General features: G+C 40.2%; 1 protein-coding gene across 2 annotated transcripts in view; it reads left to right on the top strand.

The window, feature by feature from the left end:
- KIF18A (kinesin family member 18A) overlaps positions 1–27274 on the top strand; it is a 116727-nt gene that overhangs the window by 43294 nt on the left and 46159 nt on the right. For both annotated transcript variants that reach the window (XM_045016278.1, XM_045016279.1), the window contains 6 exons: positions 3276–3452; positions 4034–4108; positions 4383–4492; positions 13539–13701; positions 19815–19979; positions 26184–26305. In XM_045016278.1, the coding sequence (XP_044872213.1) occupies positions 3276–3452; positions 4034–4108; positions 4383–4492; positions 13539–13701; positions 19815–19979; positions 26184–26305 (812 nt within the window). The remainder of the gene's footprint in view (positions 1–3275; positions 3453–4033; positions 4109–4382; positions 4493–13538; positions 13702–19814; positions 19980–26183; positions 26306–27274) is intronic.

Below are 27274 nucleotides of genomic sequence, written 5' to 3'. Positions count from 1 at the left end.
CAAGAATCTGGCTAGAGATAACGAGGTTAGTTCAATCAGGGAGGATGAGGCCCTCTTCTAGCAGTTGAAGTGTGAACACCAAGGGAGGAGAAACTGCTTTTGTAGTTGGCTAGCCATTCAGTCTTTGTTTAATCCTGAGCTGATGGGGTCAAATTTGCAGATGAACTGAAGTTCGAACTGCTGAGCTTCAGTTCATCTGCAAATTTGATACCATCAGCTCAGGATTAAACAAAGACTGTGAATGGCTAGCCGACTACAAAAGCAGTTTCTCCTCCCTTGGTGTTCACACCTCAGCTGCTAGAAGAGGGCCTCATCCTCCCTGATTGAACTAACCTCGTTATCTCTAGCCAGATTCTTGCTTGCATATTTTTACCTGCCTCTGGAAATTTTCACTACATGCATCCGACGAAGTGGGTATTCACCCATGAAAGCTCATGCTCCAATACGTTGTTAGTCTATAAGGTGCCACAGAACTCTTTGCCGCTTTTACAGATCCAGACTAACACGGCTACCCCTCTGGTATTTATACGTATGTAGTACAGCACACCAGGTTGTGTCTCCGTCCTCTTGAGGCTTGGCTAGCCTCGGTGTACAGACGAAATAGAGACCACCTAGACAAGTTGATTACACTCACTCCCCCGGTTATCGAATCCCTCAAGTTGTGGCTCAACCCACAAGTGGTGTGTGGGGGAATGCCCTTCTCTGGGCCCTAATCCTTGTTGTATCTAGTAACACCCACATTGACAATGGGTTGGGGGGTACACTTAGGAAGTTGCAGGACTCAGGACCTCTGGTCCCAGGCAGAACTTTTGCTGCACATCAACAAGGAGCAGAGGGCAGTCCGCCTTGCTTGCCAGACATTTCAGGCCCATCTAGAGGGCAGATATGTATCAGTATTGACTGACAACACAACAGCAATATTCTATATAAACAAACAGGGTGGTGCTCTCTCCTCCCCTGTGCCGGAAAGCCCTTAAGCTGTGGGACTTCTGCATTGCCCATTTGATACACCTGGAGGCATCCTACCTTCCAGATTCCCAGAACGAAATGGCCGATCATCTGAGCAGGTCATTTCACAGTCACGAGTGGTCCCTCCACCCGGATGTTGTGATCAACATCTTCCAACGGTGGGGGCTTCCCCAGATAGATTGTTTGCAATGAAGTACAACAGGAAGTGTCACCAATTTTGCTCCTTCCTGAATCACAGCCTGGGCTGTCTCTCGGATGCTTTTCTCATCCCTTGGAGGGACCATCTACTCTACGCTTTTCCGCCCTTCCTGTTTGTACGCAATATCCTGCTGAAGGTCAGAACGGAGGGAGCATCAATTATCTTAATAGCACCAGTGTGGCCCCACCAGCAGTGCTTCACCATGCTTCTAGACCTGTCAGTGGACACACCTATAACATTGCCCTGGTCCAAGACTTGATCACCCAGGACCACGGCTGTCTCCAGCATCCTAATCTGAAGTGTCTCTATCTCAAGGCATAGAAACTCCATGGTTGAACCCCTCAGAGCTCATATGCTCAGACTCTGTTAGAGAAGTCCACCTTAGCAACAGGAAGCCATCTACTTGGGCCACCTATCTGGCCAAGTGGAAAAGAGTCTTCATTTGGGCATTACAAAAACACATTCCCCCTTTACAGTCATCGATTCCTTTTATCCTGGACTATTTGCTGTATCTAAAACAGCAAGGTCTGTTGGTATCATCAATAAAAGTACACCTAGCAGCTATCTCAACTTTCCACCCCGGTTTGACTGGTCGCTCAGTTTTTGCAAACTTCATGGTGGGCTGCTTCCTCAAGGGATTAGATAGTCTCTACCCTCAAGTAAAACAGCCAATTCCCCTATGGGATCTCAACCTTGTACTCTCTAGATGGATGGGACCTCCTTTCGAGCCTTTAGCAACATGCTCTCTCCTGTACTTTTCCTGGAAAGTAGCATTCTTGGTAGCTATAACTTCAGCCAGGAGGGTGTCTGAGTTTAAGACTAGCCACCATACAGGGCCTTCTATAAGGATAAGGTGCATTTGCGACCACTCTCGTCCTTCCTCCCGAAGGTAGTTTCACAATTCCATGTGAACCAGGATATTTTTCTTCCTGTGTTCTTTCCTAAGCCACACACTAGCCACAGGGAACGAATGCTCCACTCCCTGGATGTCAGACGAGCATTAGCCTTCTACATTGAAAGAGCAAAGACGTTTTGAAAATCAGCACAACTCTTCATTGCGATTGCGGAGCGCATGAAGGGAGCTTCCATTCTCGTCCCAAAGGATCTCTTCTTGGATCACATCCTGTATCCAGGCGTGCTATGACTTGGCAAAGATACCTGCCCCTGCATTGATAGCACACTCCACAAGGGCACAGGCATCCTCAGCTGCGTTCCTGGCACAAATTCCTATCCAAAACCTCTGTAGGGCAGCAATGTGGTTGTCAGTCCACACCTTTACATCGCACTGCGCAATCACACAGCAGACCAGAGATGATGCAGCTTTCAGCAGAGCAGTGCTACAATCAGTGATTCCATAAACTCTGACCCCGCCTCCTAGTAAGGCTTGGGAGTCACCTGCTTGGAATCTACATGAGCAATCATTCGAAGAAGGAAAATACGGTTACCTACCTGTCGTAACTGTTGTTCTTCGAGATGTGTAGCTCATGTCTATTCCAAGACCTATGTGCCTCCCCTCTGTCGGAGTATCCGGCAAGAAGGAACTGAAAGGCAGCGGGTTGGCGGGGACCTATATACACCGCATGAAGGCACGACTCCAGGGGACTGCACAGCCAACCTGTCGGGTACCGCTAGGGGAAAAACCGACGACTGTACATGCAGCGCTTGCACACCTACTTGGAATGGACATGAGCAACGCAGCTCAAAGAAAAACTGTTCCGAGAGGTAGGCAACCTTTTTGTTTGTTTGTTTTTTAATATAGATGATAAAGATTCCCCCATAGTCCATTTTCTGTGCCTGTACAAGGCTGTCTGCATCTCGAAAATCACCATTCTCAGCTATCTAGGGTATAGAAAGCAAATGGCTAACTTTCAAAAATTCAAGCAATAAATGCACTAATCCTTGATTTTTGTGGGGAAAGATTTAAAGTGGACAGTGATTCGGAGGAAGATTACTAATGGAAGTGAAAGATTACAAGGCTTTACCGCTTGCCACTAATAAATGTACTGTTGTCTTCATGGGATTATTAAATCTTAAAACAGACTTTTAAGGTAGGTCAAATATACTAACTTCCACAATCCATAAAAACACTTGTGACTTTTTATTCCAGAGCAAGAAACAACACATTCCTTATCGTAACAGCAAGCTTACTCGTTTACTGAAAGATTCTCTTGGGGGGAATTGTCGGACTATAATGATAGCTGCTGTTAGTCCTTCTTCTATGTTCTATGATGACACTTACAACACTCTGAAGTATGCAAACCGAGCAAAAGATATTAAATCTTCTGTAAGTAAATGTATACAACTTATTTTGGAAGTATTAGTGTCTACAAAATTAAAATAGCATAGGATTAAAAGAACAAAGCGGTTATGTGTCTAACTTATGTGTAACTTGCAATTAACTTGGCTTTTGCATCAAAATTCTGTTGCATCATCTGGTCTAATATCCTTTATTTTCTTATTTATATTTTCTACTTCTTAAATATTTTAAGATGTTACATTAGAAATCAAATATCATGCGTTTAAGGTAAATGCCAATGTTATTCTTCAAGAATGCAAACTTTATTTGCCCCGGGGAAACCACAGATCTCAATGTACTTTACAAAGGTAGTTAGATATCATTATCTCCAATTTTCTATATTTGTGAAACATGTGCCATTGGACATTCAGACCGTGCCTGTAACCATTGGCAGAATTAGGAATAGAACCACAGTCTTCTGGCTTCCAATCTGATCTAACAACATATTCTTGTCTCGTCTTGTAATACAGTACAAATTTAATTACTGATATTTGTGTCTAGTGCAGTTACTGTGTATGATGTATCATAAAGAATGTTGTTAAAATTTAACTTTCTCTTTTCCTTAACAGTTGAAAAGCAATGTTGTTAGTTTGGACAGTCATATAAGTCAATATGTTAAGATTTGCAATGAACAAAAGAAAGAGGTATGTCAGTCTTAATCACTATAATTACTATACTAACGTCACTGTGGTATAAGCAGAAAGTGTACAATGAATTAAAGTATTTGATAAGATTTGTCTTACCATTTCTCTGTAGTTTTCCTAAGGAGCAAATGTTTCCATGTTCTATTCAGGGGGATATCCCTAACTGTTAATTTAAAAATGCCTTTTACAAGAGAAGCACAGAAAGATGGTGAAAAATAAGTTACACAAGGCAAGCTTTGTATTTCAATCAAAACATATTTTCCTCATTTTTCAGATCATAATGCTGAAAGAGAAACTGAGAGCATATGAAGAAGAAAAAGCAGCCATTCCTGAAAACCATGGTACAAGTGTTCTTTCAAACCAGCAGCAAGTGGAAATACAAAGGTAACATCATATTAAGGTCTCATTTTGACAAATTTATGTTTGCAGAATTTTACCATAAACTTGTAAAGTCAGTTCTATACTTTTTTTTGTTTTAAAAAAAAAATCTTTGTTTTGGCTTGATTCATGTTGATCTCTCTAAAGTAGATGTGACATTATACTCAATATCATTTTACAGTACATCTTGAGGGAGGGATTTAAAATAAAACAAATCTCATGACAGACTCTTTGTAATTGGTCTCTCTTGACTCTGCTATAGAACTTTAACTTAATGGCAGGAAAAATATCAGTTGGTAACCTTAATGAACTTTTTTTTTAACTTCCTATTCAGTGATAAACTTTCAGCTATTACGTTTCAATATAGGCATATGAGCTTTCTAAAGCTATATATTAAAAGGCCATATCTTCCATTTATTATAATCTGATGGCAAAAACAGTACTGTAAAGGAATAATCTAGTTTTTCCTGTTTTAAAAAAAAAGTTTAAGTGCTGGATTGGAGTTAGTGCTTCAGCAAAAACAAGTAGCAACAGGGTATAAATTTCACTATATTGAGCTTTCTATTTAAAGGTTCAGAAATCATGCACACTATACAGTGCAAAAAAAAAAGTAGATAGTTGAATTTTTTAATAAACCTGTAAAATGATGATACTTAATTGAGCCATGTTGTATAAATTAAGAAATACTTGTAAAGCGTGTGAAAGATGAAAAAGTGTGACATATTAACTGAAAATCCTCCTTAAATTGTGTGGCTAAAAAATAACCAAAAAAAAATAAAATAAACCAAAACACTACACTCCTGGAATCCTGAAAAGGACATTGGTCTGCTTACTAATTAGTGGACAAATAGAAAAGCACAAATTGATTTTACCCAGTCTCTCATCCTCTTTGTTTCTAATAGAACATGAAATGTATTCAGATAATTTGAAAATAAAAAGTTTTCTGAAAAAATCTTGACTACCAATTATCTCTTTTTAAAAGAAAAACAGAAGAATTAATCATTTGATGCTTTAACTATCTAGCTAAATTATTGGGTAAAACACTACAAGTTCTATGGAAGTCAAGGTATCTACTCAATTCACCTACATCAGCATTTGGGGGGAGGGAAATGGCGAAGTTCTGAGATCTGTACATATTTTCCTATTAAATATTTACCAGTTTGACAAAAGTGTGGCTATTTACTCTGGTCAGCAGTGTTTGTTTACACTTGAGCACTGAGCCTTACAGAAATCTGAACTTCGCCATTGAGCCTTTGTTTTAAAATGTTTATCTTGTATGCATTCTTTACAATTTGTTCAGTTTGTGTCATCTGTGATTTATGTATGTTGGAGGTACTGAAGTTAAATTAACTGACAGTTTATTGATCTTTCTAACTACTGATATCTTGGCCTAGATACTGTTGTACTGTTAAAGGCAGGGATTTATCCACACACTAATTTTTTTTCCTAACTAAGGATTCATATAGTGTAATGCAATTCTTCCCTAAATATCTCACAAATATGTTTGGAATGCATAAAAATAGACCCCTTGAATCTAAATGTTTTAATTGGTACTTGATTATGGTGTGTATGGTGAAACTAAAACTTCGCAAAATGCAGTTTCACTAATCCTATAATGTAATGCTGATACTATAAGGTTTGCTTTCCTATCTTTGGTTGAGTCAGATATATATTGATTTTATTCCTGCTGTAAAGTGATTCTAAGCCATGTGTCAATTTTGCCTATCCACTTTAAGATTTCACAAAGGTCCCTATAAAATGGGAGGAAAAGGGTCTGAAAACAATGGTCGATAGTTGGAAAACTATCCTGCAGTAATGCTGAAGCATACCTAAGTCTCATAGTGGATAACAAATTAGATGGTGTTTGCAAGGTGATGCACTGGTCATTTTTGCTAATGTAATTCTGAGCACCATACAGAGGATTCGTAGAGATGGGAGAGGATTACTCAGTTTTGGGCACCATTTTGTCATGAAAAATATTGAGACTGCTGAGAATTCAGAGAGGAGTAACGCAAGCAATCCACAAGCTAGAGAAATGGACTAGAAAGGAAAAACATAACTAAAAAAACATATATTGACAGTTTGGCTAACTTAACAATACATAGTGTGTGGGAACAGCAGACATTTGTAAACACCAAGAACAGAATGGAATTATTTGGGATGGTACAGTTTTGCGTTGAGCTAGGAGCAATAGAATGAAATTGGGAAACTGAAAACTTAGGCACAGTGGCAGGAAAAGTTTCCTGACAGATCTATTAGGGTGTTGAATAGTCTCCCAGAGGAAGTAATTGAAGCCCATTCCATGGGACTTTAACAACTAGGCTAGGCAAAAATCTCACCAAATGTACTACAGAGAACAATCCTGCCCTAGTAGGGAGCTGGTCTAGATGACCTAACAGATCTATGAAATGTTAAATTTCTTAAACAGTAACATAGAATTTATTGAGATTTTATAAGAACATAAGAATGGCTGTACTGGGTCAGACCAAAGGTCCATCTAGCCCAGTATCCTCTCTACTGACAGTGGCCAATGCCAGGTACCCCAGAGGGAGTGAACCTAACAGGTAATGATCAAGTGATCTCTCTCCTGTCATCCATCTCCACCCTCTGACAAACCGAGACTAGGGACACCATCCCTTACCCATCTTGGCTAATAGCCATTAATGGACTTAACCTCCATGAATTTATCCAGTTCTCTTTTAAACACTGTTATAGTCCTAGCCTTCACAACCTCCTCAGGCAAGGAGTTGCACAAGTTGACCGTGCGCTGTGTGAAGAACTTCCTTTTTTTTGTTTTAAACCTGCTGCCAATTTCATTTGGTGGCCCTTAGTTCTTGTATTATGGGAATAAATCTAACTTTTCCTTATCTACTTTCTCCACATCACTCATGATTTTGTATACTGCTATCATATCCCCCTTTAGTCTCTTTTCCAAGCTGAAAAGTCCTAGCCTCTTTAATCTCTCCTTGCATGAGACCCGTTCCAAACCCCTAATCATTTTAGTTGCCCTTCTCTGAACCTCTTCTAGTGCCAGTATATCTTTTTTGAGATGAGGAGATCACATCTGTACGCAGTATTCAAAATGTGAGTGTACCATCGATTTATCTAAGGGCAATAATACATTCTCCGTCTTATTCTCTATCCCCTTTTTAATGATTCCTAACATCCTGTTTGCTTTTTTGACTGCCACTGCACACTGCATGGACGTCTTCAGAGAACTATCCACAATAACTCCAAGATCTTTTTCCTGATTCGTTGTAGCTAAATTAGCCCCCATCATATTATATGTATAGTTGGAGTTATTTTTTCCAGTGTGCGTTACTTTACATTTATCCACATTAAATTTCATTTGCCATTTTGTTGCCCAATCACTTAGCTTTGTGAGATCTTTTTGAAGTTCTTCACAATCTGCTTTGGTCTTAACTATCTTGAGCAGTTTAGTATCATCAGCAAACTTTGCCACCACACTGTTTATCCCTTTCTCTAGATCATTTATGAATAAGTTGAATAGGATTGGTCCTAGGACTGACCCTTGGGGAACACCACTAGTTACCTCTCTCCATTCTGAGAATTTACCATTTATTCCCACCCTTTGTTCCCTGTCCTTTAACCAGTTCTCAATCCATGAAAGGACCTTCCCTTTTATCCCATGACAACTTAATTTACGTAAGAGCCTTTGGGGAGGGACCTTGTCAAAGGCTTTCTGGAAATCTAAGTACACTATGTGCACTGGATTCCCCTTGTCCATGAGTTTGTTGACCTCTTCAAAGAACTCTAAAAGATTAGTAAGACACGATTTCTCTTTACAGAAACCATGTTGACTTTTGCCCAGCAATTTATGTTCTTCTATGTGTCTGACAATTTTATTCTTTACGATTGTTTAAACTAATTTGCCCGGTACCAACGTTAGACTTTCTGGTCTGTAATTTCCGGGATCACCTCTAGAGCCCTTTTTTTTTATATTGGCGTTACATTAGCTATCTTCCAGTCATTGGGTACAGAAGCCGATTTAAAGGACAGGATACAAACCATAGTTAATAGTTCCTCATCTTCACATTTGAGTTCTTTCAGAACTCTTGGGTGAATGCCATCTGGTCCCAGTGACTTGTTAATGTTAAGTTTATCAGTTAATTCCAAAACCTCCTCTAGTGACGCCTCAATCTGTGACAATTCCTCAGATTTGTCACCTACAAAAGCTGTCTCAGGTTTGGGAATCTCCCTAACATCCTCAGCCGTGAAGACTAAAGCAAAGAATCCATTTAATTTCTCCTCAATTATTTTTTCATCTTTAAGCGCTCCTTTTGTATCTTGATCATCCAGGGGCCCCACCAGTTGTTTAGCAGGCTTCCTGCTTCTGATGTACTTAAAAAACATTTTGTTATTACCTTTTGAGTTTTTGGCTAGCTGTTCTTCAAACTCCTCTTTGGCTTTTCTTATTACATTTTTACACTTAATTTGGCAGTGTTTATGCTCCTTTCTATTTACCTCACTAGGATTTGACTTCCACTTTTAAAAAGATGCCTTTTTATTTCTCACTGCTTCTTTTACATGGTTGTTAAGCCACGGTGGTTCTTTTTGAGTTCTTTTACTGTGTTTCTTAATTTGGGGTATACGTTATCAGAAGTACAAAGAAACTGGCCACGATCTAGTTATTTAAAAGACTGGAATGTGGTGTAAATTTCTGGACAAACTAGTATTTTACATGAAGGGGTCTCCTTTTTTTCTTGTACTAATAATTTTGTACGGCTGTTTATTTTAGAATCTGGGGACGTGCTAACAAATCAAACTTCTTTTTTTGATTATTTGTGTTATGTGAAACTCTGACTAAAATAATAGCCTTAGCTTCTGCTGCTTCTGTTCCTGCTTGCCATCCAGCCTCTGGTGCCATCCAGCCTGCACTGCTGCTGACAGCCATTCTGAGGAAAGGACAATTAATTTGTTAGCTTTCAGTGCAGCCACTTATTAAAGTTACTTTTGCCTGCAGTCAGACTGTATAAAGTCTGCATACCCTATGTTAGTTGTTGCTACTGCCAAATACTTCTCTGACAGAGAAGTTCTTTTTGCATAATGGGTACTGTATAGGCCCAGGTTTCATAGGCAAGCTCTTGGACTTTGTTTATATTTGTAGCTTTCTTAGTTTCTGTAACTTTCAGTTTTCATTGAATTATTTTGTCTTTAGGGAAGGTGTTTGTTTCTCTTAGTCATGTTCTATTACAGTGGTAGCCAAACTGCGGCTCTTTTACCATTAAAGTGTGGCTCACAGAGCCCCCCACGCCACTCCCCATTCTCCACCTACCAGACTGGGGGCGGGGGGGAAGAGCTCTGGACCGCTGCCTTGCAGTGGGGTGGTGGGGTAAGGGCTTATGTCCAGTAGGGAAGAGTGTCTTGGGCACACCTGCTGGATCTCAGGGCTCCAGCAGGAGTGGGGCTGGAGCCCCAGCAGGTGTGCCCCGGCTCTTGAATGTCTGAGGGTAGTTGTGTGTGGCTCGGAGGATCAGTACATTTGGCCACTCTTGTTCTATTATTTCTTCTTTTGATATGGTATGCCCGGGAGAGAAAACAAACAACTTAATTTTTTGATGTTCATTTATCCCAAGGTCTGGACTATTTTCGTAGGTCAGCCTCTTCTGTATGGGAGGAAAAGACTATGGTCAGAAATATCTGCCTTTTTTTTTTTTTCTTGGATGCATCCCTTTAGAATCCCATCACAATCAGGTTTCTGAGAATTATCCAGCTGGCATTATTCCAATTGGCCCTTGCTGTTCTTTCAGCTGGAAAACTCTAGAGGCAGAATTGGATACTTATGTCTCTAAATTACAGTACTTGCATAATATTACATCTCTCAGGATTAAATGAGGACAAGTCACAAGTACAAAGTAAGATTCTATTTGCTTTGTGCCTCTTCACATAACATAAGAACCATGGTTTACGCAATGAAATTAATAGACAGCAGGTTTAAAACAAACAAGAGGAAGTACTTCTTTACACATTGCACAGTCAACTTGTGGAACTTGTTGCAGTGGGATGTTGTGAAGACCAAAAGTTTAACTGAGTTCAGAAAAGAATTAGATAAATTCATGGAGGATCAATCCATAATGGCTATTAGCCAGTATAGTCAAGGAAGCAAACCCATGCTCCGGGTGTCACTAAACATCCAACTTGCAGATGCTGGGCCTGGATGACAGTATGGATCACTTGAAATTACCCTATTCTGTTCATCCCCTCTGAAACATCCAGCCACTGTCAGAGACTGGTCCATCTAGCCCAGTACCCTTTGGTCTGACCCAGCATGGTCTGTCTTATGTACTCAAAATTTAATTGCAAAGTATCAAATCTGTTTTAGGCTTGCAAACAAGCTAGTTTTTTTAGCAATAGACTAGAATCTTGGAGAATTTCCAGCGAATATGTAATCAGCGTGTTAGGTTTAGCTGAAGAACCTAATGTTGAGGCTCCTGAGTATGTGTGAGACTTTATCTTTGAAGGAAGAGAAATTTGTCTCATCTTTACAAATGTATAGTTCCTGTCCAATGTCCGGATCTAAACCAGTAAAAACGTGAGTATGTCCGTCCCTGTTTATGTACCTACTCTAATTGTACTTGTCAAACATTTCTGAGGATGGGGAGGGAGGGAAATACAATAAAATATTTTTATACTGGATGCAGTTTGTATGTTTCTGTCTGACAACTTGAGACAGAAGCTGCTTTTTTTTTCCTGCTATGCCTCTGTAAAAGTATATTTTTTCCATATCTAAAATTATACAGACTGACAAATATGTGTGGAAGAATTATTTGTTAAATTCTGAAGATGTTGTAGAGCCTGAGGATGGTGATTTTGTGGTCACTCAGTTATTCCAGATATTTCTAGATGTTAACTTTAATTTTGTTAGCTTAATAATAAGGTATCCTTTTTTAATAAATACTCCTAAAATGTATGTTGATTATTCCTCAAATCTGTTATGTTTTTGGTTTGTTTGTTTGTTTGTTTTTAAACCTTTGGGACATAATCCTGCAAAAGTTCCTGAACAAGCTGCTTACTACTGTGACTAGTTCCAGTTAAATACTCTTGGCAGTGAGCACTGAACTCAGCAATAAGATTAAAATTTTCAAAAGAGACTGGCTCTTAAGTGACATAAACATTTTCAAAAAAAATGTCACTGTCTTATAGGCTTAGGCCCCAAGTCATTTATAATCATTATAACTTATTGTGATTTTTTTCCCCCTTTATTACAGTAGAGCGTAAATACCCCTAATAAAGATCAGGGCACTATTGTGCTAGTCATTCTACCAGTGAATAAATGGACTAGAAAATACTTGATGGGACAATTGATCTTAAATGGTTCCAGCTCTGTGGTGTGTGCCCCTCTGCTCTGATCATCTGCAATGAAATGCTTCATTTCTTTGAGACTTATTCTATGTTTGTTAAACTTTTGTTCGTCTCTAAATTAAAAAATTATATATTTTAAATATACCTTACTATCCAGAAATAATAATAATCTCTGGAAAATGTTGGACAAAGTAGTTGAATATCTGCCAGTGTGGAGAGGAGTTCTTACTTTAATTCTATTTGGTCCGGTTATAAAATACTAGAATAAGACATGAGCGTTATTTAAACATTCTTAGGTTATGAAAAGGAACTGCTGCTGATGGAACACATTTTATTGGAAAACAAAAAAATCCAGCCAGCCGCACCACAAGAATCTCTGTGGGAGGGGGAGGAGGGGTCTTTTTTTTCTTTTACCTAGTTCTGTAGATGTCACTTTTACCTTATGTATTTCTAAACACAACTGGCACTTCATATCTGGAATATCTGCATGTTCAAAAATTATAAGCATATTCTTATGGTTCTCTCAAATGAATAGGATAACATGACAGATATATACTAGGTGAATTAATAAGCTGGATATATCTGATTATCATCTGTTAACAATGTTAGCAAGGACATGGTAATATCCCATCCCCGACCCCATTAAGAACCAACAGTACCATTTTTTTAGTGTTTGCAGACTCATAATGTATTTACATAATGGTTTATACTCTGGACAGTGGTGGATTAAAGCTAAGTAGGTCCTGAATCCACCCAGAGATCAGGGTTTCTCCAGAATTGGATCCCTTCTCCCAAACATCCTTCCATCCCGAGTTTTCCATCCTCAGCCTCACAGGTATTAGGACCTAAACCTTCATTGCATTTGAGTATGGTTTCACTGTCCACTAGCTGCAAGCAATTGGAAAGTATGCATGAGATCTTGCAGGGATTAAACACTTGAGAGGGACACCCACAGTGGTTGGGGTTTCATTTGCAAAGGGTTGGGGGGGGGTCCTTTTGCAATATTTGTAGGCGGCATTATGTGCCATTGGCAGCAGTCACCATAGCTATTGGATAGACTGGTGCCTCGTGCAGAGTAAAGAAGGAAACGGGAAGCCTTCTGCAATACTAGAGCACAGCGCATTGTGTGAGGAGAGTCTGGCTGCTATCTGCTTGAATCCAAATATCAGCTTCACAAATCAAAGAGCAAGGCATTTTATTTTAAAATTAAAGCTTGAAAACTTGAGAGCTGCAGGGGGAGGAAGAAACCAGAAAAGATTTAAATTCTTGGAATTTAGTTTCTCTGTACTTTGGGTGTCAGTTGTCTCATATTTATATCAGAGTTGTATATAGTTTAAACTCTTATAGAAAATGAAGTACCAGTACTTGTGTAGTGGTGGTGGTGGCTGTTTGGGGGAAGAGAGAAACAAATGTACCCTTTTAATGACTTCCTAAACTAAACAAGGATAGTTTAATCCCCTTTGAAACTTGAATATGTACTCTTGTTTTGTATGGATCTTAATTTGCATTATAGAATCTTTGCTCTTTGTACTGCCACTTTGGGAAAGATAAATAGGAATATCACCTTTCTTGAGGTCGCTTACTAATTTTGATTCCTTATTTTTCCATATCTACGTTTTTAGCTCAGAATTGGAATTGTTTGCTTCCGTTGTATCACTGTAAACCAGGCATTCATGAAAGGACTTCATGTGTCATCAGTTTCTTTTAACTTGTCCCTTATTTCTGGCAGATTTCGAGAAATTCTAAAAAGTTTGTTTATAAACCGGGAGGAAATCAGAAAGGAATACCTCAAGCTGGAAATGCGGTTTAAAGAGAACATTTTGAAAACATATTACCAGAAACAATTCCATGAACAGATTGAGTTGATGTGCTCTGAAGAGAGAGTAGAAAAGGTGAGTGATTTTTGTACCACTTCATTTTGCCATGTTACAGTATGGAACCTCTGTTTTGAAATTTTTACCTTTTAATCTGGTTCAGCTATCTAACCTTTTGTATTTAAGTGTTCAAGTGTCTTCAGCTTGTGAATTCCATTTTCAAAAGCGACATAGATCCTTAAGAACCCAAGTCTTGCTAAAGATCAGTAGGACTAAGTTACTTGCCTAAATTAAGCTTAGCCTCCTAAATCACTTGAATTATTTTAAATGTGTTACTTCGGTCAGGACCATATGGATATTAAGAATATCTGCTTTTAGTGCAAAAATTATATTAAAATAAAAATTATACAAAGTAAAAGGGTTCTAGACTTCCTTTCTGCCATATGATTTATTTTAACTGTGGCGTGTCTACCTGTGCCTGTTCTGCAAGCTGTGTATAATTCAGTTGTAATTCCCAATAAATATATCCTGAACATTGCTGAAATGCAAATTGCATTGATTGTCATAAGTTCATATGTACAACTTTAACAAAACAGTGCAGCATACGCTGTATTGACAATCAGATAACATTTTAACAGTTGCATTAATACAGAAAATGTGGTGTTGATGTGAGGTGCACTATTTTTTCACACAATAAGGAACGTGTTGACCCTGAATGTTGCGGCTAAACACAAAAATCTCTCAGTATTTCAATGTAGATGTGATTCACAGTTGCTAATTTGAGATCTGACTAGACTGAACATATCCATGCTGCTTTTGTGCAACAACAAACTTACCAACATAGCAGCACACCTGGCATAGCTACTTAGGTCACTGTCATCTGAGAAGTCCATTTGCATCACTGTAGTAACAGCAAACCTCATCAAGCTCCATGCCAAACTTAAAGTAATACAAATTTTCTGCAGTGTTGACCGAGGAAAGCTACTCTTTTTTAAAGCAGTTCTATCAATGGCCTTGCAGTTCAAAACCCGTTGGCCTGTATTTCAAATGATTGCTGTTGTTCAGAGTTTGATATCCTAATCTTCTTATAGAAGGTCCAAGAGTAGGCAGGAAAGCCTGAAAACACTCCAATCTTAATTTAGTTTCTGAATAAAAATTTACAGCTGTAAAATATAGATTTAATTTTTCCTCTTTTTAATCAGTTGTTATAGCAAAATTTAACTGGCAACAATTTCAGATTTCCAGTGTGTGCAGTGATTCACTTGGAGGTTTAAATTTGTTATGAATAATGTCAAGGTAAAAAATGCGCTGCTGTTTCAGAAATCTTGTGCTTGTCACAAATGATGTTTCGAGTGACTGACATATTCCAGAAGTTTTTCATGTTACAATTTGCAGTGAATGGAATTTTGAAGTACTACTGTAAAACGTTATTTTTATCCTGTATCATAATTTCTCTAACACCTATTATAGTGAAGCAATTATAATATGTTTTTCCATTTTAATAGAGCAATAGGTCTGCTGTAGTTAAGGTTAAGACTAGCTTTGTGTTTGAAGCTCAGTTGAGTGCTCTAAGATCTGTACAGTTAATCAGATTGCCTTGAAATTTGATGTGCTGCATAGGGTATAGTTGTACGAGGAGACTTTGGCAAACCAGTAAAGTGCTTGAAACCACTATGACTTATTGTTAAAGGCGGCCTAGTCAGCAAGCTGTAAATTGGCCATTCAGCAATCTCAGCTTGACTAAGGCAGGAGGGGAGGGGGTTTTGGGTGCCACAGAAAGGGCAGCTTGACCCCGGTCTTCCTGATAAGAACTGTGTTGAAGTTGCTGATGCATGCATTTTAAAAGCAGGATGTACCCTCAGGAATGTCTGTTGGGGTCTCAAGGGTGCAGACTCTGGAAAAACCTACACCTGGTTAATCAATAATCAGAAGGAGCCTCTTGCTTGCCCATTGGAACTTTTTGCTTGACAAGTTTTCTTTAAGGGACATGTCATTGTATTACTAATGTATAAATAAGGGGGAAAAGCTTGAGATGGGGGGACTCTTTGACACTGGTCTCTCCCTCTGGATGCATCTTGTGTTCCCCACCGGCAGAAATCTGAGAATAAACTGTAAACATTTGGGGAAAATCCACCTCTGTTAAATTTTTTGCTGCTCTTTGGGTACCTGAGCCCCTCTCCCTGCCCTTGCATGTGAGTTAGGATTAGGGGTTGGAGTAACACAAATTTAAATATCTGAAATCCAGAAAATGAATTATGGTACACATCACCCCTGTGTGGGGACTGGGTGGGCCGGGGCATTCCTGAGGAAACAAGGGCAGAGGTTGCAACTGGGGATGGATAGTGGGAGTGAGTGGTCCAGCTTGCTGTGCAGTTAAGGCTACATAACCAAGGTAGCATGCAGCCTGCCAGTAAGCAGATACATGTGATATATGTATTCAGCAGCATAAGGCAGGAGACAGCAAGGAACAACTTCTTAAATGTTAATGACTGCTGCAGTGCCAAGTAATGGCTTAATGGGCTGGGAAGGGAAGGGAGAACTGGAAATGTTGGTGGCAGGGGCTACATGTTGCGGTGAATGATGAGGCAGAGAGTGAAGAAGCACATAGACAGAACAGTCTTCCCTTACTCTCTTAAAATTACAGTAACAATCATGTAAGAAAAGTGACACAGTTCTGAAACATAGATGTTGCATGGGATTTCCCTCACCATCCCTTTAACAACTACACACTGCAAACATTTCAAAGCATGACGATTATCCCCATTCCACTATAGCAGATATACAGGAGTGGTGAAGAGCACCAAGGAATCATATAGAACCGTGTGGCCTAGAGGAAAGGCTATTGGACTGGGACTATTCCTAGCTCTGTCATCGGCTTGCTGGATGACCATGGGCAAATCATTTCACTTCTCTTTGCCTCAGTTTTCATCTCTAAAATGGGGATAATGAAGTTCTTTGAGATCTACTGATGAAAAGCACCACATGAAACCAGGTCTATTATTAATTAACCTAGCCACAGTAACATATAACTGCGAACCTAGGTGAGAATTACACCTGCCTAAATGACCATTAACTCCTACCTACAAGCATTTCTCTTTCTGTTTAAAAAACTAGAAAATTAAATAGCAAAAAACTTTTATTAATGCAGAGTTAAGGTTGCTTGGTGATAGTTCTTGCTCTTCCAGAAATCAAGTTCAGCAAAACTCAAACTTCTGTAAACCAGAAAAATACAGAGTTACAGTAAAACACCCAGACAGTCTTAACTCTGCCCTCTTTGAGTGATGCCCCAATATGCCCATAACACAATGTAAAGGCCGAGTGGGAGTATGTGTAATAGACAGGTGCTAGCTGCACTTGCCCGATGCTCAGAGTTTACTACCCTGACAAAATACCACACTTGTAAAATTTAACAATCATTTCATACTCTCTCTTACCACCCTTTCACACTTGAACAAAAGATACCACCTAAACCTGTATTTCCCCTGTCCTTCATTAAATCCAGAGACCACTCTCATATCCCACCTCACTGCTGATAATACCAATGGCAAGAAGGTCCCAGTGCCCTGCTACTGACAGTCTTACATTTCTGGATTGAGATGATCCATATGTTCCATGGCCAGAAGAGATTATTATGATCATTTAATCTAATCTCCTGTATAACACAGGCCAGATGTAGACTGGAACCTCAAGTTACATATGTACCTCTTTCCTTTGCTTACACACCTGGGGTGCACTCAGACCCAGAGCTGCTCAGATCAAAATCACAGTTCATTCAAGCTGCTCCAATTTATTCCTTCACTATTCAAAACAGCTACACCTAACAGTGAATACAGCTGGAGTGCATGAAGATAATTCCCAATGCCTGTTGCCAGCTTCAGGGGAGCAGAGTTAAGATTGTGTGGGCATGTAGCTTAATTCTGTATTTCCTGGTTTTCACAAATTTGAGGACTCTCTGTTTTGGAGGATACCACCAGGCAACCTTAACTCTGTGTTAACAAAGGTTTTTTGTTGAATCATTTATTTCATTTGCATAGAAACTTAATACTTAAATGTAGCTTTATGATTACTGTTTAATTTATAGTCATGATCTTGGTAGAGTCAAGTAGGATAAGTGCAGTACCCTATTTATTAAAAAAAATAATAATAAGCCACTGTAACCTTGAAATTGAATGTCCTTTGATTTGGTTGGAACAAATTATATTGTAATTTCTAATCCAGTCATGTGATATAAAAGTGACTGTTCATGATTCCCTGGTATGCTATGCTTCTGTTCTTACACTCATTTTTGGAAGTATGCTATTTTTCTTAACTGCTTCTGTTTTCTTCATCTAAAATAGATTACGAGATCACAAGAGAGTGTCTAAGACAAGTGAATTTTTAAAGGACATTTTTCATTTATGAAATATTCATTTTATGTTTTCTCTTGATTACTGTATCCAGCTGTTGAGTTTGTGCAGTACTGGGTGCTATGCAAACTTTCCTATCCAAACCTTCCCCATCTTCATGCTAGGCTCACTTAGGTTCCTCCCTCCTGCCAGGATGGGGTCTAACTGTGGGCTGAAAACATGGAAAGTCTCAGTCCAAAAGAAGAATTGTTGAGAGAATGAGCAGGTGCAAACAGAACGAAGATTATCTTAACTTAGCATTTGTGAAATCAGTGTTAATTTGTTGTGGGTTTGGGTCCTGAGTACTGCGTTCTGTGAACCAATCTTGGGCTGCTAGTGACCTTTGCCATGTTCACTTTACATGGGGCTGCCTCTGGAGCCAATGTCTTTGTTTGGCTCATGCATACTGGCCCTTAAAGCCCCAGTCTTCAGCCTCCATAACGAATACCTTCCAGTCTGTGCCTCAGCTCTGCTCTGGGCCTAAACTCGGGGGCTCATTTTCTGCTGCTGCTTGATAGTCCTCTCCTTATAGAATCATAGGACCGGAAAGGACCTTGAGAGGTCTTCTAGTTCCGTCCCTTACTTAGTCTTGCCTTGAGTGTATTATTTAGACCATCCCTGACACATGATTGTCTAATCTGCTCTTAAAAACCTCCAGTGATGCAGATTCCACAACCTCCCTAAGCAATTTCTTTTGGTGCTTAAGTACGCTTACAGATAGGAAGTTTTTCCTAATGTCCAGCCCAAACCGCCCTTGCTGCAACTTAAGTCCATTGCTTCTTGTACTACCCTCAGAAGTAAAGGAGAACACTTTTTCTTCCTCCTCCTTGTAACAACCTTTTATGTACTTGAAAACTGTTATCATGTCTCCATCTTCTCATCTCCTGACTAATCAAACCCAATTTTTTCAATCTTCCCTCATAGGTCATGTTTTCTAGACCTTGAATCATTTTTTTTTGCTCTCCTCTGGACTTTCTCCAATTTGTCCACAACTTTCTTGAAATATGTGCTGCCCAGAACTGGACACAGTACTCCAGTTGAGACCTTATCAGCATAGAGTAGAGTAGAAGAATTGCTTCTTGTTTCTTGCTAATACATCTCAGAATGACATTTGCCTTTTTTTTTAGGGCTGTCGATTAATCACAGTTAACTCATACGATTAACTCAAAAAAAAAGAATTGTGATTAATCGCACTGTTAAACAATAGAATACCAACTGAAATTTATTAAATATTTGTGGGTGTTTTTCTACATTTTCAAATATATTGACTACTACTACAACACTGAATACAAAGTATCAGAGGGGTAGCCGTGTTAGTCTGGATCTGTAAAAGCAGCAAAGAGTCCTGTGGCACCTTATAGATTAACAGACGTATTGGAGCATGAGCTTTCGTGGGTGAATACCCACTTCGAAAGCTCATGCTCCAATACATCTGTTAGTCTATAAGGTGCCACAGGACTCTTCGCTGCTTTTACTGAATACAAAGTGTATAATGCCAACATAAATATTAATATAATTACAAATATTTACACTGTAAAATAGTACTATAGTCTCAAAAGTCCTACTGAAAAGACTTCAGAGGAAAAGAACTATGAATGAGAGCATATAAAACAATTTAATAGACTTCAGTAGTGCACTTAGGAAGAGTGCGCTACTTTACAAATATTACATAGATCAAAGACTGTGTAAATTGTTTTGACTATATCTACCCAATTATGGAAGCCTGCGAAGTCTTTTTCATAACAGAATTCAGTGAACATTATATGGTAGTTTCCTATTAAATAATTTAATATGGTTGTATTTCAGGCCACTTGTAAACGGGATCATAGGCTCGCAATGCTTAAAACTCGTCGTTTGCATGTGCAGAATAAGAAAGAAGAGGAGATGAAACACTTTGAGGAGAATACTAATTGGCTGCATCGTGTGGAAAATGAAATGCGTCTCCTGGGACAAGATGGCCATATTCCACAGGTAAATGACTTTCCTTTCAAAGGTAGATATCAGACATAGTCTAACAGACTCATAGACTTTAAGGTCAGAAGGGACCATTATGATCATCTAGTCGGACCTCCTGCACAACGCAGGCCACAGAATCTCACCCACTCACTCCTGTAACAAACCCCTAACCTATGTCTGAGTTACTGAAGTCCTCAAATCGTGGTTTGAAGACCTCAAGGTGCACAGAATCCTCCAGCAAGTGACCCGTGCCCCACGCTGCAGAGGAAGGCGAAAAACCTCCAGGGCCTCTGCCAATTTTCCCTGGAGGAAAATTCCTTCCCGACCCCAAATATGGCGATCAGTTAAACCCTGAGCATGTAGGCAAGACTCACCAGCCAGCACCCAGGAAAGAATTCTCTGTAGTAACTCAGATCCCACCCCATCGAACATCCCATCACAGACCATTGGGCATATTTACCTGCTAATAATCAAAGATAATTAATTGCCAAAATTAGGCTATCCCATCATACCATCCCCTCCATAAACTTATCAAGCTTAGTCTTGAAGCCAGATATATCTTTTGCCCCCACTACTCCCCTTGGAATGTTGTTCCAGAACTTCACTCCTCCAATGGTTAGAAACCTTAGTCTAATTTCAAGTCTAAACTTCCTAGTGTCCAGTTTATATCCATTTGTTCTTGTGTCCACATTGGTACTGAGCTTAAATAGTTCCTCTCCCTCTCTGATATTTATCCCTCTGATACATTTATAAAGAGCAATCATATCTCCCCTCAGCCTTCTTTTGGTTAGGCTAAACAAACCAAGCTCTTTGAGTCTCCTTTCATAAGACAGGTTTTCCATTCCTTGGATCATCTTAGTAGCCCTTCTCTGTACCTGTTCCAGTTTGAATTCATCCTTCTTAAACATGGGAGACCAGAACTGCACACAATATTCCAGATGAGGTCTCACCCAGTGCCTTGTGTAACAGTACTAACACTACCTTGTGTTTACTGGAAATACCTTGCCTTGTGCATCCCAATACCGCATTAGCTTTTTTAACAGCCATATCACTTTGGTGGCTCATAGTCATCCTGTGATCAACCAATACTTTGAGGTCCTTCTCTTCCTCTGTTACTTCAAACTGATGTGTCGCCAATTTATAACCAAAGTTCTTGTTGTTAACATGCTTATAATAGTTGGGAACAGATTCTTTCCTGGAATTTTTTAGTTATGGAAGACTCCTCCGGTACTGATTAGAGCAGTGTCAACTGGTTTAGTCTCCCTTGCACAAATACGGCAGTTCTTCTGCTCTGCCTGAATGTATTGCATCGTTTTAATGCAATTATTTCTCATTCATGAAAATATTTAGCTATGTACAGTGGTAAGCAAACTGATGACACTACAGTGGTAAGCAAACTGTGACACTACATTTTTACTGGCATGGGTTAGGATTTATTGGACACTCAGAAATGAGTTTTAAAGTATTTAAAAGAAGGTATTGGCACACTGGTATAGGGAGGGTGTTCCAGGCTTGGTGATCAGCATAGGAGTCACTGAAACTAGAGCATAGGTTTTATGTTATAAGCCCTTTCTCTTCAAATTCATGAACAAGGATGAAATTTGTGTGGTTTTTTTGTTTGTTTGTTTGTTTTTATAATTGGAGATATACCAATCTCCTAGAACTGGAAGGGACCTTGAAAGGTCATCGAGTCCAGCCCCCTGCCTTCACTAGCAGGACCAATTTTTGCCCCAGATCCCTAAGTGGCCCCCTCAAGGATTGAACTCACAACCCTGGGTTTAGCAGGCCAATGCTCAAACCACTGAGCTATCCCTCCCCACATTAGCTATAATTTTCAACCCAAATGTTATTGCTGGGGAAATGAGACAATTTCCATCCCACAATGCTGAAAGAACTGGCACATGAGAAGCAAAGATTTTTAACATATCTCTCTATTCAGGGCAGTACCATGTGACTGGAGAACAGCTAATGTCATACCATACTTATATTTAAGAAAATGGGGGTGGTGTGATTACAGACTTGTTAATCTCACCTCAGTAGTGTGCAAGATTTTGGAACAAATTTTGAAGGAAAGAATAATTAAATTCATGGAGGTAGATAGTAATGGGAATGTAATGCAACATGGGTTTACCAAAAGTAGTTTATGCCAGACTAACCTGATTTCCTTCTTTGAGAAAATAACTGATTTTTTTAGATAAGGGAATTGCAGTACATCTAATATACATGGACTTTGATAAAGCATTTGACATGGTGCAACATCAGAAATTATTAGTAACTAAAGAAGGTGGAGATTAGACAAGAATTATAGGGTGGATAAGGAACTGGATAATGTGTTGTGCTGAAAGGTGAACTATTGGATTGGAGGGAGATTAGTAGTGGAATTCCTCAAGAATCAGTCTTATGACTAATAAAAATATTGAATATGATTAATGACCTTGGCACAAAAAGTGGGAGTGCACTAATGAAATTTGCTAATGATACAAAGTTGGGAGGCATCAATACAGAGGAGGATCAGAATACTATACAGGAAGATCTGGATGCCCTTGAAGAATGGAGTGGTAGACGTACTATGAAATCTAATAGCACAACGTGTATGGTCATACACTTTGCCCTGGTCTACACTACGAGTTTAGGTCAAATTTAGTAGCGTTAGATCGATTTAACCCTGCACCCGTCCACACGACAAAACCATTTTTGTCGACTTAAAGGGCTCTTAAAATCGATTTCTGTACTCCTCCCCGATGAGGGGATTAGCGCTGAAATTGACCCTGCTGGGTCGAATTTGGGGTGGTGTGGACGCAATTCGACAGTATTGGCCTCTGGGAGTTATCCCAGAGTGCTCCATTGTGACCACTCTGGACAGCACTCTCAACTCAGATGCACTGGCCAGGTAGATAGGAAAAGCCCTGCAAATTTTTGAATTTCATTTCCTGTTTGGTGAGCTGATCAGTGCAGGTGACCATGGAGTCCCAGAATTGCAAAAGAGCTCCAGCATGGACCAAACGGGAGGTACTGCATCTGATCGCTGTATTGGGAGACGAATCCATGCTATCCAAACTCTGTTCCAAAAGGTGAAATACCTGAATATTTGAAAAAATCTCCACGAGCATGAAGGACAGAGGTTATAACAGGGACCCGCAGCAGTGCTGTGTGAAACTTAAGAAGCTCAGGCAAGCCTACCAAAGAACCAGAGAGGCAAACGGCCGCTCCGGGTCAGAGCCCCAGACATGCCATTCTAAGGGGTGTCCCTACAACTACCTCACCCCTGTGCTTCCCTCCTCCCCCACCCCTCCCGGGCTACCTTGGCAGTTATCCCCCCATTTGTGTGACAAATTAATAAAGAATGCATGAATTTGAAACAATGACTTTATTGCCTCTGCAAGCAGTGATCAAAGGGGTAGGGGAGGGCGATTGGCATACAGGGAAGTAGAGTGAACCAAGAGGGCCGGTTTTCATCAAGGAGAAACAAACAGAACTTTCACACCATAGCCTGGCCAGTCTTGAAACTGGTTTTCAAAGCTTCTCTGACGCACAGCATACCCTGCTGTGCTCTTCTAACTGCCCTGGTGTCTCACTGTGCGTAATCAGCAGCCAGGCGATTTGCCTCAATCTCACACCCCGCCATAAACATTGCTATGTGTACTCTCACAGATATTGTGGAGCACACAGCAAGCAGTAATAACAATGGGAATATTGGTTTTGCTGAGGTCTAACCGAGTCAGTAAACTGCGCCAGCGAGCTTTTAAATGTCCAAAGGTGCATTCTACCACCATTATGCACTTGCTCAGCCTATAGTTGAACTGCTCCTTACTATTGTCCAAGCTTCATGAGCCATGGGAGCAAGAGGTAGGCTGGGGTAGGTGTGACCGTGCGACGCTGCCAACTGGAAGAGTAGCCTGAGGCAGATATTCCAGGCAGGACTGAATCTCCATTAGACGAAACTTAAAGAGAATGACCTGGAGTCATTCCCATTTTTGTCCAGGCGCCCTCGAACAACCTTAGTGAGGCTGGCCAGGAGCACCCATGTCTGCCCAGGCGCCCCCCAAGCAGCCTAACCGAGGTCGGCCAGGAGCACCCACGGGACGACAACGACGGTTAGCAGTCATATTGCACTGTCTGCCATAGGCAAGGGGATGCTGCTGTATAGCACTGCAGTACCAGGTCTGTCAGCAGCACCCAGGAGACACACGGTGACAGTGAGCTGGGCTCCATGCTTGCCGTGGTACGTCATCTGCACGGGTAACCCAGGAAAAAAGGCGAGAAACTATTTTTTGCCGTTGCTTTCACAGGGAGGGGTGGGTGAGCCTGATGACATGTCGCGGGTCTGGGTACAATGTTTTTGCCCCATTGAGCATTGGGAGCTCAACCCAAAATTCCAATGGGCAGCAGAGACTGCAGGAACTGTGGAATAGCTACCACAGTGCAACGCTCCGAAAGTCGATGCTAGCCTCACTACTGTGGACGCACACCACCAACTTTTAATGAGCTTAGTGGGGACACACACAATCAACTGTATCAAATTGACTGCATCAAATCGATGTCTATTAAATCGACTTCTATTAAATTGACCTAATTTCATAGTGTCCTGATACTAAGCCTTTCTGCTACAAACTGGGGGGGAGGGGTCATTGGTTGGAAGGGACAAAGGAGGAGTGAGACCTGGGTGTGTTGTTTGATCACAGAATGACGATGAGCCACTGGTGTAGTGCAGTTGCAAAAAAGTCAAATGCATTTATCAGGTGAGACATCTCCAGTAGAGAGGGAAAAGTATTAATGCTATTGTGCAAAGCACTGGTAAGACCTCATCTGGAATACTGTGTACAGTTATGGTCACCCATGTACAAGAAAGATTAATTCAGAATGGAATGGGTACAGAGAAGAACTGATAGAATGATCAGGGGAATGGTGGAAGTCCCATCTTGTTAGAGGAGACTAGAAGAGCTTGGCTTGTTTAGTGTAATAAGAAGACATCTGAGAGGGAATATGATTGCTCTCTCCAAATACATCAAAGGAGTAATCACCAGGGATGGTGAAGAACTGTTTAAGCTAAAGAACAATGTTGGCACAAGGACAAATGGGTATTAAGTGGCCATGAATAAGTTCAGGCTGGCAACTAGAAGGTTTCTACCTATCAGAGTGTGGTTCTAGGATAGCCTTCCAAAAGGAGTAGTGGGGGCAAACAACTTAATTGGTTTTAAGAGAGAGCAGAACAAATTTATGGATGGGATTGTATGACTGTTGTTTGTGATGGTACGGGGGCATGGCTCATCAGCCCTGGGGGTCAGGTTCCCTTCTGGTTTACATTTTACATTCAGATCTTCATCCAGCCCCCTGCCAGGGTTAGGAATGGATTTCCCACCTACCTCAAAATGTATTTTGGATTTTTATCTGGTCTCCTTTCCCTGAATCATCAGAGATGGCCATAGCTAGAGATGGGACTCTGGATCGGGTGGGCCAGTGATGTGAGGTGTCACTGATCATTCTCTCTCTCTCATGTGCTTGACTGGCTGGTTCTTGCTCAGGGTCTAACTGATCACCACATATGGGTTCAGAAGTACATTTTCCCCCAGGTCATATTGGTAGTGACCTTTTGGGCAGAGAAGGGGTAGGGGGTTCACTTTCATCTGCAGCATGGAGTGTGGGTCACTTGCCAGTATTATCTGGGTGTATATCAATTAATCCCCTGCCATTGCAAGGGTCTTGGGCATTCATGCACCTTAGTCCCTTCTATTCTCTGTCTGAGACACACAATAGTTTAGTTCCCTGTGGGCTGTACTGTTTTGGTATAATTTTCATTTTGGGTTTAGTGTGCAGGTGCTGGGTGATGGCCTGTGATCTACGGAATGTCCAAATAGATGATCTGGTGGTCCCTTCTGGCCTTAAACTCCATGAATAAAAAAAAAATCTAGAATAATTTCAGATATACACAAGGTATATGCTATCGTACATATATGTACTCTTTACGTCCAGCACACAAATTTGTTTGTGAATGGAAAACTATAGGACAATAGCATTTCACTGCTATGTCTAACATAAATTAAATTTTATTCCTTCTGTAAGATTTATTAAATTAAAAGTTTAGTATTGTCATAGTTGTAGATGAATTGCAGAACTACTTTTCAAGGTATTGCATGCTAATCTCTCAATCTTTTTTAGACTGAATTTGTGTGTATCGCACTGAAATTTAAATAATAATTTTTATGTAACTTATTTCTCAAGGTGCTCCGTAAAGATCTTCACTGCTACCATTTAAAGCTAGAGGTCAAGGATCTGAAAATGCAGATTGAACACATGATGTCTCTAGTATCACTTCAAGAGCAGCAACATAAGCAAACAGAAAAGTAAGTGTGTGTTTGTATATCATGCTTGACGTGTGTTCCTCTTCAGAGCTTGTTATTTGTATAATAAATGTACAGATTTCAGTGAGTTTCAGGTGACAGTGGCAGCATAATTTTCCAAACCTTTATCTAAACAGTTCTAATTACTGAAACAAAAATATATTCCTATATAATGGAAAACATCATAAGCATAGTATTCTTGTAATGTTCAACAGAATGTTGAAAATTCCATCCACCTCCCAGTATCCCTTCAATATAAGATTTCTCCTTTAATAAAAGGTGATCAGCATAAGAACAGCCATACTGGGTCAGACCAAAGGTCCATCTAGCCCAGTATCCTGTCTTCTGACAGTGGCCTACGACAGGTGCCCCAGAGGCAATCAACAGAACAGGTAATCATCAAGTGATGCATCCCCTGTCATCCATTTCCAGCTTCTGGCAAACAGAGGCTAAGGACACCGTCCCTGTCCATCCTGTCTAAAAGCCATTGATGGACCTATCCTCCATGAATTTATCTAGTTCTTTTTTGAACCCTGTTATAATCTTGGCCTTCACAACATCCTCTGGCAAGGAGTTCCACAGATTGACTGCAGTGTGTGAAAAAATACTTCCGTTTGTTTGTTTGTTTGAAACCTGCTGCCTATTAATTTCATTTGGTGGCCCTTAGTTCTTGTGTTATGAGAAGGAGTAAATAACACTCAGGGCTTGTCTACACTACCGACCGGATTGGCGGGCAGCAATCAATCCAGCGGGGGTCCATTTATCGCATCTAGTGGAGCGCAAGCAGAACGTGGAGCGCAAGCAAAGTCGATGGGAGAGCGTCGGCTGTCAAGTTGCATATTTTGGATCAACCCCACACGGTAGTGTAGAAAAGCCCTTCCTTATTTACTTATTTACAAGCCCTGCCTTATTTATAGACCTCTATCATACACTCCCCCCCTTTGCCCCCGTCTTTTCCAAGTTGAAAAGTCC

The sequence above is a fragment of the Mauremys mutica genome, chromosome 4 (assembly GCF_020497125.1).
Source record: "Mauremys mutica isolate MM-2020 ecotype Southern chromosome 4, ASM2049712v1, whole genome shotgun sequence".
Lineage (NCBI taxonomy): Eukaryota > Metazoa > Chordata > Testudines > Geoemydidae > Mauremys > Mauremys mutica.
Note: the sequence above shows the minus strand (reverse complement) of the source record. Positions and strands in the feature narration are given on the sequence as shown.